The 16812-nt window shown below is 45.4% G+C and overlaps 1 protein-coding gene across 5 annotated transcripts in view; it reads left to right on the top strand.

Moving 5' to 3' along the window:
* Positions 1-16455, top strand: part of TTC13 (tetratricopeptide repeat domain 13) — a 70361-nt gene extending 53906 nt beyond the window's left edge. For 2 of the 5 annotated variants that reach the window (XM_090263174.1, XM_090263176.1), the window contains 10 exons: positions 711-843; positions 1433-1525; positions 3983-4066; positions 4816-4900; positions 7133-7239; positions 9514-9649; positions 10589-10668; positions 12492-12570; positions 12713-12792; positions 14252-15162. In XM_090263174.1, the coding sequence (XP_090119300.1) occupies positions 711-843; positions 1433-1525; positions 3983-4066; positions 4816-4900; positions 7133-7239; positions 9514-9649; positions 10589-10668; positions 12492-12570; positions 12713-12792; positions 14252-14366 (992 nt within the window). In that variant the 3' untranslated portion in view covers positions 14367-15162. Of the gene's footprint in view, positions 1-710; positions 844-1432; positions 1526-3982; positions 4067-4815; positions 4901-7129; positions 7240-9513; positions 9650-10588; positions 10669-12491; positions 12571-12712; positions 12793-14251; positions 15163-15252 lie in introns of those variants that run through there. The other 3 variants (XM_090263173.1, XM_090263175.1, XR_016508248.1) reach the window with 2 other exon arrangements.
* The last annotated feature ends 357 nt before the right edge of the window (positions 16456-16812 follow it).

Below are 16812 nucleotides of genomic sequence, written 5' to 3'. Positions count from 1 at the left end.
ATGTCTAGTGTTAGTAACATGTATAACATCTACAGTACATCACATAAGACAGTATTTATATGGGTGCTGACAGACAATTTGTCTTGTCAACTGATGATGTAAACTTAACGTTACTGATGAATACAGTACAGAACTGTAAAGGCATTTTCTCTTCCTACGATCTTAATGACATTTTCTTTTCTCAGGCTTACTTTATTCTGAGAATAGAGTATACAGTAGTCCCTCTCTATATTGCGCTTCACTTATCACGGCCTCACTGTATCACGGGATTTTTTAAAATATTATATTTAATTATTTATCGCGATTTTTCGCTATGTCGCGGGATTTTGCGGTCCTGTATACGTATGTTAAAGTTATGTAGGTTTAAGAGTATAGAATAAATGTAAGGTTCCTACTTTGTGCGGGGGTCTGGAACGTAATGCCCATGATAAGTGAGGGAATACTGTATAATATGCATTATATAGAAAATAATGTGTAATAGATTATGTAATCAGTAAGGCGTTTGGTCAACAGTAGGCTATTGACAGTTAAGTTGGGGGAAATCAAAAGTTACACGTGGGTTTCCGACTGTGTGGGTGGTCAGTGCCCCTAAGCCCTGCGTTGTTCGCGGGATGCCTGTGTGATGGCTCTGGAGATATCCCTGAGGCTCAGTGAAAATTGGTCTCTGTAAAGCGTGCTTACAGGTTCTGTGTTCTCTGTTTCTCTCCCAGCCATGGGCTTGGCGGCGCTGGAAGTCATGCAGGCCGTGCAGCGCACGTGGACCAACTCGAAGGTCCGAATGAATGGGAAGACGCGGCTGATGCAGTGGAGGGACATGTTCGACATTGCAGTCAAGTGGCGACGGTAACGTCTACGTGGAAAAACTAGACCTAATCATTGTGAAATAATGTGGCCCTTCAGCAGGCTTTGCGCTGTTTCCTTCACGAACAGTGAGCCTTATACACTATGTTTTCCTCTCTAAAGTTTGACTGAAATTGCCGGCATCATTATTCTTTGAAATACACTCCATTAATATTTATGAAATAGGATCCGTCATGTTCCCAAGCCTGCTTCTGAAAGAAGTATTTTAGAAAAAGCAGTCTCTTTGAGAGAGCATGTCATTTACCTGTGGTACCTTTGAGTGAGCTTCAGTGTAGATCCCTTTACACTGAAGTGTGTGTCTAGACAACCAGCTACAGTTTAGGTAACTGATGATTTCATGTTTATGGAGAAAGACTGCTCTGCTCATAAAGCTGTACTGACTTCTTACTTGGCCCACTTGGAATGTCTGTGTGGAATTTGCAGGTTTGTGTTTCCTGTTTGTAGATGTAATGTTGTGAGCAATTGCTTCCTCCCCACTTTGGCAAAGACTTGTATATGTTTTATATTTAATGCTTCTGAACCTTTCTAGGTTGTAAACGATCTTTATCTTTAACAAGTTGTGTTTTTATAGGATTGCTGACCCAGACCAGCCAGTGCTATGGTTAGATCAAATGCCAGCACGAAGTCTTAGCAGAGGTTTTAACAACCACATCAATTTAATTAGGTACGACCCTTCTGTGCCTCTTTTTTCTTTTCATAGGAGTTTATCCTAGGTAGATGGGCCCGGAGACTGTGAGGGACCCATTGCTCTTTTCCTGGTGACTTTGACAGAGGCCAGCACAGACTCGCTCTGCCCCTGAGGAGTCCTGCCCACATCCTCTCAGCTGCAGAGGAGATGCAGTCCCTGCCCCGGGGCCTTCTCCCAACTCTGTGTGTGATGCAGAATGCAGGGAGGGGTAGGCGGCCAGGCTTTTGCCTAGAATGTCAGCCTTTAACGAGCCTAAACCATGATAGAAAGTAATTAGATTGAGAGCATTACATTTATCACAATACCCTGCTAATGTGTGGCAATATCCTGATGATGGACATACAAGTCTGAGCCATGGCCTGCATGACTTCCAGTGCCACCAAGGCCATGGCTGAGAGAGAGAGAGAGAACACAGAACCTGTAAGCACGCTTTGCAGGGACCAGTTTTCACAAGGCTCCCCCTCCCAGCCCCAACGCACAAAGGATTTGGAGCAATGACACCACCTGGTTGCTGAGCTGCCTACTTGGGAGGGTGAGCTCAGATGCTCAGCAAGGTAGGAACATGGGTGAGGTGCTCACCTCTTCACCTCTCCATGTGCTTAGCCACCTTCTAAATAAATGATGAACAAATAGTAAAGAATATCAGCTTCAGGGGACCCACTGAATTTAATTATAGACAGAATTTGCAAGTAGGGCAGTTGTGACCCATCTAAAATGCTTCCAGTTCCAAAGGTTTGAATCAAGAAAATAACTCTATATGTATTTGACACTTACATTTAATGGAAATGTCATTTATATACATTTTGTTTTAGTTTCTAAAAAATAGTTTTTCCTTGTGACTCGTATATGTCTGTTTCTCATGAACTAAGTTGTGATATTTATAGATTAAATTGAACTAACTTTATTTGAAGCTCACTGTCAGTGTGCTGTGCCGCATGGTGATGGTAAAGAAGAGTAATAAATCCTGACCTCAGAAAGCTCCTAGCTTAATGCAGAAGACGGACCAGTGAACTACTGCATAATGTGTTAAGATGCAGTGGTCATGTGGTCAGGGGGCCAAGGGATGCAGAAGAGGGCACTGAGACTAGCCTTCAGACAGTCAGCCTTCGGGTGATGTCTGGTCTGTTTGAAAAGGGGGGGAGCACCAACAGATGGATGCGGCACGGGCCCGAAGTGAGTCAGGCTCAATCAGGAAAGGAGAACTAATTCATCGTGACCAGTGATTAGTTTGCAACCAGCCGTCAAGGCCTGAAAGACAGGCAGAGACCAAAATATAAATAACTTTTCTTCCCAAAGTGAAAAGAACTTTCTGCCCCATGGGAAGGCATGTTTTCCCCTGAAAATGATGCTGAGCTGTTCAGATGTTGTAAGCAGAGAAGTGACATGAGCCCGTTTGCACCATCAGGTGATCACTTTGGCTGCAGGTGGCAGAATAGCTTAGAGAGGGCTGCGCCCTGGGAGGCAAAAGGAGTGGGTAGAGCCTTGTGTGTTAGCGCGAGAGAGCAGGCACCGAGGTCCAGAGTGCCGTGTGGGAGTGAGCTGGAGGGAAGGAAGGACACTGGAAAGGTGGCGTGAGGGGCACTGGCGGCGGGTTAGACACAGGACAGTGTGAAACCACAGGGAGCTGTTGCGTCTCTGGCCCAGGTTCGTGGCTGTCCCAGCAGGCCAGGGAGCAGCAGGACAAGCAGTGGGCGGACGTGTTTGGGCAGGCAGAGCTGGGAGAGTGCAGATGAGTGGATTCCTATTGGACTGTTCTGAACTTTGAGGGAGTCTGGGCAGTAGTTGGATATGTACATGTTGTACACACAGGCTGCACATCTTCTTGTCCATGTGTATGTCAGTCCAATGTATTCATGTTGTATGTGTACACACCGGTCAGGTGTATACATTATCTTTTACATGTGTATGTCAGTCAGATGTGTACATCAGCATGTTGGCTGTACATGAAGTTCTGAAAGAGTTTTAAAATGGGGGGGTGGGCACGGAAATGTGAGGAAAACCCTATTTAGGGCGGGTAGTGGAGACAGAGACCGCCGGTCTGCTGGGTGGGAGGCGGGCGTGTCAGCAGCTGATGCTCTCAGGAGAGCCGAGGGAGAGAAGGCTTGTTGCCCCCACACTGGAGGGGTCCGTGGGAGGAAATGGGCACACAAGTCTGAGCCTCGTTTAAGTACTTGAGGATTTCTCCCCCCATTTTGGCATCTCCAGGGCTGAGTTTGGTACCTTTCTCACCAGAATAAACTCCCAAGAGCTGACGAGCAGTCTTGTTAGGACAGTTCTTTGCTTTTCCATTCATTGGTTGCATACAGGTGAATTTCCCTGTCTTCTTTGCCACATTATTCTCATAGCTCTCTATTGTTCATTTGAATCAACTGGGAAATCAGATGTTGTTTTGAATATATTCCTTTGTAAAAATTCTTATTTCTTTTCTTACAGGGGTCAGGTGATTAACATGAGATACCTGGAATATTTTGAGAAAATTCTTCATTTTATTAAAGACAGAATTCTTATTTATCATGGGTAATCCTTTCATTTTTTTCATAGTAATGGATTGATTTCATATGTTTCTTACATTTATATAACTTGAAAACTAAGCCCATTGATAAACTAAACAAAATGTTTCAAATTTTTACATCGTATTTGGAATCAAAGCCTTTTATAATGACTTATCAACCTTCTTTTTAATAACAAAATCCACGGACCTCATCTGAATATGTTTACTCTTACATGCAATATTGTGACTTTTCTAGTCTCCTAATAAAAGGCAGGATGTTTCTTTGACACTTTTTATAAGGGATTTCAGCCTTAATATTCATCCTCCCTCACCAGAAAGGCAGGGAGATATAAAGGTATAGATAAAACAGTGAACAGAACACTGGAGAAAAAAGAATTCTGAGTGGTTATCACCAGGTAAATATAAAATTGACATGAAAACCTAGCAGGGTACTTCTGTGTGAGCAACTTGAGAAAGAAAAACATTTATTTTAAATTTCAGGGTCAGAATAGGAAAATCAGGTTTTATGACCAAACAGAATGTCCCTTCTACTTTTCCTTATTTCACCTTCTAGATGGGCTGCTACCTGTTTCCTTAATTCTCACCTGTAGCCAAAATTCATTAGATCAAACCATCCCATTACTTAGAAACTGTAGTTGTGGCCCACCCTTTTGAATATTGAGTTATCATAATTAAGGATGGTTTATTGAAATTAGAGGTAATAGCATAATTGTTACATTTCTGTGTTGATTTTAGTCCCATCTTTCTTTTTAAGAGCTAACAATCCTAAAGGCTTGTTGGAAGTTAGAGAAGCTCTGGAAAAGGTACACAAAGTAGAAGACCTTCTTCCAATTATGAAGGTAAGTTTATCATCAAAATCACAGTATGTTTTTAGTGGGGAGAAAAAAAAACTAGCACTTTTTTGAGTTGTTAAATATCATGTTTCAGAATATTATACTATAGGTGTTTTAAAGTTTATAAAGTGTGTGCTTCCTGAAAACACTAACATAATCACACTGAATAGTAACCAAAATAAAATAAAACACAGACATCGGGCTGAAACATAAAAGCAGATCTGTGAGGAAGCAGTTGATACAGGAAACAGAAGGAAATAAAAATATAGACAATTGAATTTTGTCTCTGGCACGCAACTGCCATTCCACACCATAACAGTTATAGACCTGGGCAAAATATAAGGCAGTTGCTCTCAGGTATTAGACGATTACAAAACTGTGACTCATGAGAGAAGGGAAACATGTGGGTGAGCCCCGTGCTCACCCAGCTTTCTGCCTGGGATTATTCACTAGACCTCTGTTACAGGTATGTGCAGCCCAAGCAAAGTCTTGCTGAGCCGAGGAGGCAGAGGTTGGAGTTGGGGTCTGCTGGAAGTGGCTGAAATTTGCGGGGCAGAATAAACATTCTCCTTGCATCCATGGTAGATAAGATTGATTTTCATCCAGTGAAATTTACAAAATTTATATGAATGACCAAAGCTTGTCCCTTTCTAAGGAATAACCAGGAAGCCTCATGTTGTATACAAACCCATGAGCTAAGACTGTATGGGGTCCACGTCTGCTTCGCTGGGTATGGGCGAGCCTGTTTCCGGGCTGGGTGCTAGGCTTCTGTCTGCTAAGGAGCATTGACTGTGGACCCACCTCGGGGGTTAGTGCAGGGGTCTGTGAACCGAGGGGTGGATCTCAGTCTTCTCAGAACCTCGTGTTAACCCAATAAACATGTTCAGATGCACCGAGATGAAATTCACAGAATATATCCCACCTACTCAAAGACTTCCAAGTCAGTGTAGTGCCATAAAGGGGTTCTAAAATGTAAGTAGCTTAGAATGGCGTGCATCGCACTCTGCCGGCATTCGGGCACGTCTTAGTGAGGAGCCACCGAGAGGGAGCCAGGTGCTGGCACCCGAATGTGAAATCATGCTGTCAGCTCCAAGTGCAGCCCCATACCTGCTTGTTATTTGGTGACTCAGGTGTCATGAGCTACGATTGGTGACATTAGGTATTCTGAAACAGTATACCACGCTCAGTGAAGTTCCCAACAGTGTACCATACACTCTTTTCTCAATTTATATGCTGTTTGCATTCCTGGAAAATTCAGTGTAACACATAGTTAAACTGTAACAAACATTTAGTGTCTTTTAAGTGTGATAGGAGTTCCAGGCCTAGGTAATTAAGTTATAAACAGGTTCTCCCTCTACATGAAAGCCCAGTGGGGCATCGAGTAGTCTTGGCTCCCACCCACCAAACTCTCCCATAAATTCCCAAATGCTGCCCAGCAGGTCGAACGGCCCCACCAGGGCTCCTGGGGGCACCATGCAGAAAGAACACTGGCACATGTCTCGGTTTTTAATCTGCTTTCCTGTGGCTGTTTTAAGCACTTCAATGTACTATATTGGGGAGAATGCAAAATCAGTGTAGGGAGAGTTTAACATTTTGTATGTGTGTCTATTTAAAAAGAAGCCGTGATGGACTCCAGTTACTCCGTGCAGCTGAGGGTCGAGCACCTGGGACTGCTTTCACGCTCGGCACCCCGAGGGCCGCTCTTAGCTTGGTGTGACTCCTGTCACATACGTGTCTGTGGGCTGCAGAGTTGGAGTGTGTCTGAAATTCCCCAGTTGGCAAATTTAACTAATTCCGAGCCCTTGTCAGAGAGCTCAGATGCTGCTTTGAAGGAGCACAGCAGAACATGAGGGGTTTTCTTGAGCTACAGGACGTTGGGGGTGACTCCCGCTAAGAGTCAAGAGTTGCCACTGGTTAAGATGAGCACGAGAAGAACCCAGAGGGGGCCCCAGAGGGAGCCGCGCCCTGACTGGTGCAGGGGACCTGTGAGCCTGTGCACTGAGTTCTCTGCAGCCTCCAGAGGGGCTGCGTTTGGTGGAAGCTGGGCTTAGAGTTTGTGTTGGGGCCTGGGGCAGGCAGAGGCGTCCTCTGTCACTAAGCACTGGGGCTCTCGCGTCAAGGACTTCTGTGACCCTTCCTAAAAGCATGGAAGTCGGAGTCAGCACCGCGCAGGAGCAGTTGGGGGTCCACAGTGAATTCTACACCAGTAACGTGAATTTTCTTTTTCCCTGAAAGCAGTTTAATACTAAGACGAAGGATGGGTTCACCGTGAATACGAAGGTCCCCAGCCTCAGAGACCAAGGAAAGGAGTACGACGGCTTCACAGTCACTGTCACAGGAGACAGGTATGTACGTGCCCGGCCTGCGCGTGGGCGGGCGGGCGGGCTGGCGTCGCAGGTGGCCAGGCTGGCGGACTGCGCGGAGGAGGCTCCATGGGCGGGGCTTCCGCTGCTCCCGGAGCAGAGACAAGGCCCCCGTGGTGGCACCAACCAGCAGCCAGTGATGTTTCTTCACGTTACATTTACGGTTTTGCACCAGCGGTTAGCCTCTTCATGCCTGTGCTAGATCTCACAGCTTTCTAGACATTAGGTGTAATGCCGAATTGGTTTGTGGGAAATATTCTGGGTTCTTGGGGTGCATTTGGGGAAGGCTTCTATTAATAAAATGAAAAAACATAGGAAATTGGCAGATTCAAGGCCATTTCTTTTTTGTTTTTATATGCAGGTTTTAATTATTACAGGAGTAGTGTAGTCTTAGTGTACAGAATTTAGAATACACAGATGAGTAAAGATTAAAAAATTTGAAACATTTAGAAACAGATGATTTACATATTGTTTTGTAATGTGTTTCTTTACTACCCTTACCATGACTTTATAACATTTTCCCCATATTCTACTCTCATAAGCATTTTAAATAATTATATAGTATTCCATTTTATGAGTAATGTAGTGTCTCCTAGTTTTTTTGTTATTGACTATTACGGCGTTCCCCTTTTTCACTCTATAAATAGCACCGCAGAAAACATTTTCATTAACTATATCTAAAATCCAAACTTCCCCTGGGAGCCTCCAGATCCCTTGACTTTCGGGCGGACTCGCGTTGAAGCTCCACCCACATTCCTCGGGCGGAGGCGTGACTTGGGCCCCCCACCCCCACCCCCACCCCCGAGCAGTGGGCTGTGACACCTGTTCTCCGACCCTCTCCGCACGCACCGGCTTTTACTCCCGACCGCAGGGACCCTTGCTCAGGCTCCGCGGCGGAGCTCACACAGGCCTTCACGAGCAAACAGGGTGGCGACTTCCAGATTTTTGTGACTTTTCCATATCCTTGAGGTTTCAAGCTCTACCCCAAGCCACCTACCAATCAAAGTCCTTCCACAATATAAAGGTCATTCTTCCGCCAGAAGGAATTTCAGGGTTTACTATTAATGTGAAATTACTTCCTACCTTTTCACACCCACCAGTGGTATAGATACAGATCCAGACGTTCTCAGGTTAGACTCCCAGGCAGAAACGGAATTACCAAGAGAACGCATAAAACCCCTTCCCCCGAAACGGAGCATCATGCCTGGCCGTCTGTGTCACCGCATTCCCTGCGTCGCTTGCCCAGGGCCTCCAACCCCTCACACAGACATGCTGGTGTGTCTGTCGCCCGTCTCCTGGTGGCTTCCCAGTGCTTCCCCAGCGTTCCTAGGGCTCCACTCCACTGGGCACTCGCCCGACTCCAGAAATGACTCCCAGTCCACACCTGGGTGTTGCCCGTTGTTACCAAAACCTACTCCCTGGCCAGGCATTTGAGGCCTTCCATGGCGTGGCCTTGACTGATGTTTCCTGCTTTCCCTGAACCATCTTCCTGTCGGCATGTGGCCCCCAGACTCAGCTGGACTGCGTGCTCCCTGAGGCCGCCTGGCACCTCCTGTCTCTGGAGTCTCTGCTGTCTTGATCTTCAAGACCCAACCTCAGGCCTCTTCCTGCGTGAAGCAGTTCCTGTTTTCTTCCATGTCTCCTAAATTAGCTCTGATCACCCTCTTTTGAACCCCGATGAACTGTGTTATGGCCTGAGCATAGTCTCAAATTAATTCGTGGCCTCCTTTCTACCTCCTTTCCTCAAAAGGCAGTAGCTGTGCTGTGCTCCTTCCAGGGTCTGAGGACTATGTCCAGTGCTCTTGTTACTGGCGTTGTACAGTAAATACCTGTTGCATCCAGTTTGCCTGTTCTGCAGGGCCTTCATGGAGCTAAGCATGCAGCAGAGGCTTAGAAAAGAAAAAGGGGGCAGTGGAGTCCCTGAGCTTTCTGCACTGCGTTCTTGCCCCTGACCCCCAGTAATAATAGGGTGGCCATCTGATCCAATGTTTTCCACGTGTTTAAATGCATTCTTTGCGACATGTAGTTGTTTCCTCCCGCCTTAGCTTAAGGTCATGTAATTATGTGGTTAGACTGAGCAAAATAGCGTATTTTGTGAAAAAATTGCATACTTGATGACCGGTGCCCTGTCTGTGTGTGGTTAGCACAGCGGGGTCCATTCTATGCACGCTGTGCCACGTCAGCATGCCGTTGGCTTGCTTTTCTTACTTTCTGTGTTGGAACACATGCCTTTGACACATGTTCTTGTATTCTTAGGATTGGCAATATACTATTTTCTGTGGAAACTCAAACCACAGAAGAAAGAACACAATTATATCACGCTGAAATAGATGCACTTTATAAAGACCTAACAGCAAAAGGAAAAGTTCTCATTCTTTCATCAGAATTTGGGGTAGGTGTGCGTTTCCCTTTTATCCTTGCTTCTCGTGGTTCCTGGTAAACTTTTTAAAGCCTCTGCCCTTTTATTGGGATTATACATTTTATGCTTGAAATCAGCTTTAATGAACCTATAAATATTTTTTGGTGTTCTTATTGAAATAGTTGCCATATTTAGTAACTATAGTAATTGGGGAGGGAGAAATAAATTTATTATTTACTATATTATCATAAATCTGGGCTTTGTCACGATTCAAATGAAAGATTTGGTACAGAATGAAAATGACCTTTCCTGGCCTATGACTTCATCCCACTATTGCCCCCTCCAACTCAGGAGGGACTCCTTGGTGGCAGGATCTGATGTGTCGCCTTTGTGGCCACAGCTCTCCCTGTGCCAAGTGTCTAGTGACGCCATCCACATTCCGGAATGGATGCCTGTGACCCAGAAAGGCACCTTATTGTATCTCTTGTGTTTAATCAGTTAGTTCAAATAATTAAGCATCTAAGTTTTTATACAGAATTAAGCATATTTATCACCTAAATCTGTGCAGAGGGAGGCTTACCAGAATCCTTTGAGGAAGGGAGGCTTATAGAAAGCATAATCAATATTAATAAGTGCTTTGTTTTATTTTAATCTCAATATATACTTGGGCATTGCAAGGAGCATGAAAGGAGACTGGACTTTCTATGTTTATGAGAAAAAGTTTCAGTCTTAAGAACAGCAGGGAAGATACTGCTTGCTCTAAACTGGACTGTACGTACACTTTTATTAGCGAAACCGGACAAGGGAGTATCAAGCATTCAGCGGTGGGAGAGCAGGGTCTTGCAGGAGAGGAGTGGACTAACCCTCTGCACGGGGTGGTGGCGCTCTGTGGCCTGCCTGCCGCCTGATAGAAGCTACTGCGGTTTGTATCCAATTTAAGTTCACACGCACGTGTCTTTTTTTATTTCCTAGGAGGCTGATGCTGTTTGCAACTTAATCTTATCCTTAGTTTATTACTTTTATAATTTAATGCCACTCTCGCGAGGATCCAGGTGAGTGGTGTCCTGTGGTTTCAAAGGTTTTACATTGAAAAACATGTTCTTTTTTGCTTATACTTCCTGTTGTGAATGTGGGCACAAAAGTACCCCAAGCAATGACGAGGAGCCCCCTATTGTTTTATTCAAACTCCACCCCAAAATATTTTCCTGACGTACTGTGTTGTCAGAAGAATTATGTGTGCGCTTGATTTCTGCAGGCTTGGGGCTCATTCACCCAGTGAAGACGTACTGAAGGCCTACTGTGTGTAGGCATCAGGCTCCCTGTGCCTTAATTTTGATGTCCGCCCAGACTGTTACCCTGCCCTGTTCTCCCCTCTCCCCCAGTTTTTGGCCACTAATTGACCTTTAGCCCCAATGTTTTACACTTTTGCGACACTAGCCATTCTGTGCTGTTTTATTATTGCGAATAAGTTCTGGCTTCTTATGAATCTGCCAGGAGTTTCCAGATGTCATTTACACAAGACAGGTGTTTGTAGGGTTTTCTTTTTATTCTTTTACCCAGGGCTGTGCACAGTTGCCAGCACATATTTGAATTTAAGATGCTTTCACTAAAATAATAAAATTGCACATCTTTTTAAAAATACTTTTAAAACTCTTCTAAATGAGGTAGTGAATTTTGTTATGATATTAAGAAGGCATCGAAACAGAACAGGAACACAAATATTGTGATATCAGCAAACCATGATTAGCTGTGTCCACTGAGTACAGATGCGCATCAGACCCGTACGTAGCACGGCCCCCGCACCGCTTACTCCTGGTTCTGCCTCCCAAGCCTCGGTCCTCGCTCCCTTATTCTCACAGCTGCAGCCGCAATTCAGACCCTTGGCATCTCCTGACACAGCCTTTCCGGCTAGTCCGGCTGCTTCCCGGCTCTGTGCCCCCGGGTCTGCATGCCTGCTGGCTCCAGTGCTCGTCCCTGTCCTGCCCTGGTTTACGCTGTCCTCGTCACCTCCCTCCTTTGTCAGCCCTGTGGAACTTCTGAGGGTCCCCCCCCACCCCGCTCCCTGCCTTTCCTCACAGCTTCCTGTCCCCACGTGTGCTTCTGCCTCCATGCCAGCCCACGTCCCGCCTTCTCCTCTGCCTCCTTGGCCTGCCCAGGCTCTGGAAAAGGCAGCGCCCCTGCCGCTGGGCTCTGTGGGTCTTCCTGGGTAGGCGAGCCCAGGAAGGACTCACTGCACATGGGCTGTCCTTCCCTGGGGGAGGCCGGAGCCTCATCTCAGTCATCCTCGCTTTGGGGCACCTTGCCCAGGGGCACTGTCGGTGTGTAGTACAGATGTCAGAATCAAGAGTGAGCCTGTTCTGTGCAAAGAAGGAAATGGATACAACATCTCAGTTTTCAGACCAGTCTGTTAGTGGATGTGGGAAATGTGTTTGCTCTTCTTATTAGAGGGCCAAAGTTTTTTAATGCTTCAGTGGTAACATTAATCTGTATTTATGAAGTATATTGTAGATACATTTTAAAACCAAGCCTCATGAAGTTGTTAAAAATATAAACACACATTTTTTAATTCATTATTTCATAAGAATTCAAAAACTAAATGGAAAGAAATTTTCTAATTAAAATAAGCACATTTTTTTCCTTAGAAAAATAATACATTTGGTCATATTTACCCTTAAATCAGTGTGTGTGTATATGTGTATATGTTTATTTATTTAGTAGTAAATTAGTAAATACTTTTAAACCAAGTCAAAGTAATCTTATTGTAATGTCCAAAGAATTCTTAAAAGAAAGAAAATTCCATCTTTTGTGACGGGAAATCCACGGTGAGCCCGGTAACTGTAGACGGACTGATAGGTAATGGTTCTTTATTTAACAGCGTGATAGCCTATTCGGTGGTCGTGGGCGCACTGATGGCGAGTGGAAAAGAAGTAGCAGGAAAAATTCCCAAAGGGAAGGTACGTTGGACCTGGAAGGGAAATGACCAGTTGTGTTTAAATCCCAGTCTGTGGGTTTTGTGTTAAGATACAAGAGGTGAACAGACGTCAGCATGACCTTTCTCCATGTTCAGTCACATTCCTAAATTTCTCTCTTTTTCAGTTAGTTGACTTCGAAGCTATGACAGCCCCTGGCTCAGAGGCCTTCAGCAGAATAGCTAAAAGCTGGATGAACTTGAAAAGGTCAGTACCTGACGGGGGTCAACAAAAGGATATTGCGACTAAAGAGGGAGAAAAGGGACCACCTGTTACCGTTGGAACTATTTGGGGAGCTGGAATTGTGCTCATTTTTGTGAGTTCCTATTATACAGTGAAATTAAAGGTAAAAAGGTTTTATTGTCATGTGTGATCCCTTAAAGGGTGAGTATATGGATGAAATATGTAACGAATGAAAAATAAACTCTTCAGTTTGTGAAAGAAAGTTACAAATGTCTTCTAGATATAATCAGATACCCATTTCTCTTGGCTCATGTACCCTTGATATCCCAGGCCCTTAGGTTCAGTATTCAGGGGTAAATTTGGAAACTGGGAGCTGAACCCATTTCAGACTTACTCCCAGCGTCAGCACGTTGCCTTTTCAGCCGCATTTTTACTGCTCTCTCGATTCTGAGAAGGTGGCACTTGGTCTAACTTAGGCGTCGCGTGTGGGTGAGTCCGGGGACCCGAACCAGAAGCCCGCCCTGGCGCCGCTGCGGCAGCCATCCGGTGGCTCTGAGCGTCCTGGCTCCGGTTTCCGAAAGCACCGCAAAGACGTGTGTCTGCTGGGGATGAGATTAAGCCCACAGACGCTTTGGTAGTTAAAGAATAAGCGCATTTCACTGTTTGACCTTGTTTACCCTGCTCCTTCTCTGTGGTTTCTCCATTTTAACCACCACCCGGTTGCCTTTCCCATCTGACCCAGCAGCCACTCTAAAAATCGCGGGGCAATTTGTACTCCGTTCGAAACGGCAAAGTTCATGTCTGTAGGTCACTTTTGTTCAATCTGTGATGTTCATTAGTTTTGCAGTAAAAGTTTCTAAGTTACACCTTTTCCCAGTCTGGTCTTGTTTCGGGTTTACTGCGTCACGGTGTTTTAGTGGAAAGACCCCAGGTCAGCGATCTCCCTCCTGTTTCTTACCTAACTGTGCAGTGCGACTCCTTCAGCAGTACCTTAAGGAAGGAGCCGCACCAGCACCTCACGTTGTGCAGGTCCCGTCTGACCGCACACGTGGGCGTACATTATCTCACCCCACACTCACGGTACCTCCATGAGCTAACACGGTCCCTGCTGCTCCAGGTGGGAAGCTCAGCGAAGTGACCAAGGCTGGGGTGGCCCCTGAAGCTGTGTCTCCGGGCCCCAGGTGCAGCTGGCATGCCTCCAGGACATGTGTACATAACGGCCATGTGCAAATCAGAGTTTAATTTTCTTCCCCAAAGGCTCTGGTTAGAGCTCTCAGCAGCTCATGACCTGAGCCTTCTGACACCTCAGTCCGTTGCTTAGAAGGCGCTGTTCCCCTCCCAGCTCCTCCTCCTCTTTGTAACGAGCGTCTGATATTATAGATGGAGGGTGAATATTGTAATAGGCCTAAGTATCACAGACGCTTTGCCTTTTTGTAGAATCGTGTTACTGTTTACACCCCTCCTTCGTATTTTCCTTCTTCAGCATTTCGCCTTCTTACAAGACCCTGCCGTCAGTGTCGGAGACGTTCCCGACGCTGAGGGCCATGATCGAGGTGCTGAACACTGACTCCTCGCCGCGCTGTCTGAAGAAGCTCTAGTCGCGCCGCAACTCTTGTACCGGGAAAGGGCCGGACCGCTCCCTTCTTAAGTTATTTTTAAAATGTGGAATTACAAACAGGTCCTTTATTACTTTTGATACCAATTTTTGATAGGAATTGAATACTTGAAATCACTGTCTTTACTTTTCTGAACCGTAATAGACATCATGGAAGAAGGTTTTTTTGGAGAAAAAGCTATAATGTCGGGGAGGGAAGGTGTATGCATTAGCGAGTGGCCTGCTGGTTTCCACATACGCAGTCATACAGCTCCTCCCTTACAGCAAAAAAGTTTACTTCAAAAACCAAAAATTAATAATGAAAAGGAACAAAACCAACAGCAGAACAGGAGTATTTTTATTCCTTTAAAGATCTGCATTTTTTTTCCCCCAAGACTTTCCTTTTATTTATGCTCATTGTGTTTGGGCATCTTGTTTTCAATTTGCGTGACCTTCCCGTGGGTTCCCCACCACCTCTGAGCTACGGAAGGCTCGTGAGCCGTCAGCACGTGCCGTGGGGCTCACGGCCAGGAGCACTGTTGCAAACGGTGTGGACAGTGTTGCCAGTGACCCGAACACTGAATTACTGCACCATGTTGTTTTTTCCTTTTTGTTGGAAAAAATAAATGGGTGATTTCTCTGAATCACTGGTTTTTGACACTGGATTATGTATGTTTTTCTTTTGCGAACGAGTTTCACTTTCAGGTATAAGGACATTCAGAAAATTACTGATTGTTTTTTTCAGGCAGGGTAAATGACCATGAGTAAAACGGGTTCATTAAACTATTGCCATTTCCAAATCGGTTTCATTTTTCTTTGATTTTTTTTGTTGTTGTTCAGTTGAAGTGTCAAATTATTCACTGTTTTTTGTCATTGCGTTTTTGTGTCAGATTCCTGCATACGGTTGCACAACAGTGTCTCAAGGTACCGGAGCTCCTGGGGGGTTTAATAACTCCGGACATTAGCCAGTTATCTGCAAGGCTCGGTAGAACACGGCCCTTTGGACAGATGTCGTTCCGGGGACTGATGTGGGCTTTATCCACTGAGACATGGCTCAGACTCTCATCTCTTCTGATAACCAGTGAAGGAGAAGGGGGACGAGAGTGACAGAGTGTCAGGCACGCCTCGTTTTATAGACAGATTTCACATCCACGGGTCAGTTTTCTCCTGACGAAGGCTGTGCTCATGGAAGACGGGTGATCATTGTTTTCATCTGGCTGGGAAGTTACCGACTCTCCAAGGCCACCCAGCTGTTGAAGCCCGGGAGCTAGGAATCCAGCTGGTGCGCTCTGACCCCAGGGCCTGCCCTGCCCCTCATCGTCTGGGGGACCAGAGATTCCATTCTCAGGCTCTTCTCAGGACTCAGAAAACTTAGCCCCGGACCATGCAGACCCCCTGTATCTGTTGTGTTTCTTGGCGCTCTCAGGTCCTGACCTGACTGGTCTGTCCGCCTGAAGACCACAGAGGAGCTGCCTCCCATGTGCCCTGCAGGACCACAGAGCAAGACTGCTGGGTGGGGTGCAGGGGCTCAAGAAGGTGGAAAGCAGTGGGTTTGGTTTGGTTTTAACTTTCTCTTTAATATCTCAGAGTCAAATTCTTCTGTTTTATCAAGGACTTTTCTTCACTTTATCACCAACTCTTGAAGATTTTAAATTGTGAGATACCCATTTTTCAATTAGTGAAATGGTCCAAGTAAATTAGCTGCCTTTTCTAAAAGAAGATGATATGTCTAAACCCCAGAATTAGAATATTTTTTTCTTGAAACTTACTTTACCAACTCCAAATTATAATTTCAATTTTCATTTAAGTAGTCTAGTTTCTCATGCAAGTAATTAATTATCTTATATCATTAGAAATACCAAAATGCTTAATTCTATGATTGCAAGATATTCTAGGAGAACATTTCATCTGCTGCCCCAAATCCCAGAATACTCGGGCCAGGTTGACTATGCTGCTTGGTGGCAGGAAGGGTCTGCACACGGGTGCTCCTGGTCCGCTGGGAATGCGTTCTCATGTCATGGTGTTTAAAGCTCTCTCGTCACATCTCTGTTAAATTGAAAAATTACACCTAAAAGCCAACCAGAGTTCTATTATACATTGTCCTCTGTTGAAAGCTTTTTGGTTTTTTTTAAATATGTTTCTTAAAAACTGAAATTAGGTTTGTTTTCTATCCTTAAAATTTCATATCAAAACCTTTTGGTCATTTGGAAGAAACGAAACTGTTCCTTTCGTGTATGTTTGGTTTGCGTCCTGTGAGCCACCTCCTCTGCCCAATTTCCTGCATGAAGCCAGGACTCTCCTGGCAGGCCACGCTGTCTCCGGCTCCGTGGTGACAGCGATGGTGACAGGACACCGTGTGGGAGAAGCACCTGTGCCCATGGGCGCAGGGCCAGGGCTGCGTTCCTGTGCTGTGCAGTTGGTCTAATTGTGGACGTGCACTTGGGTTCTCA

This window comes from Furipterus horrens, unplaced genomic scaffold, assembly GCF_987537825.1.
Source record: "Furipterus horrens unplaced genomic scaffold, mFurHor1.1.pri manual_scaffold_15, whole genome shotgun sequence".
NCBI classification, from domain to species: domain Eukaryota; kingdom Metazoa; phylum Chordata; class Mammalia; order Chiroptera; family Furipteridae; genus Furipterus; species Furipterus horrens.
Note: the sequence above shows the minus strand (reverse complement) of the source record. Positions and strands in the feature narration are given on the sequence as shown.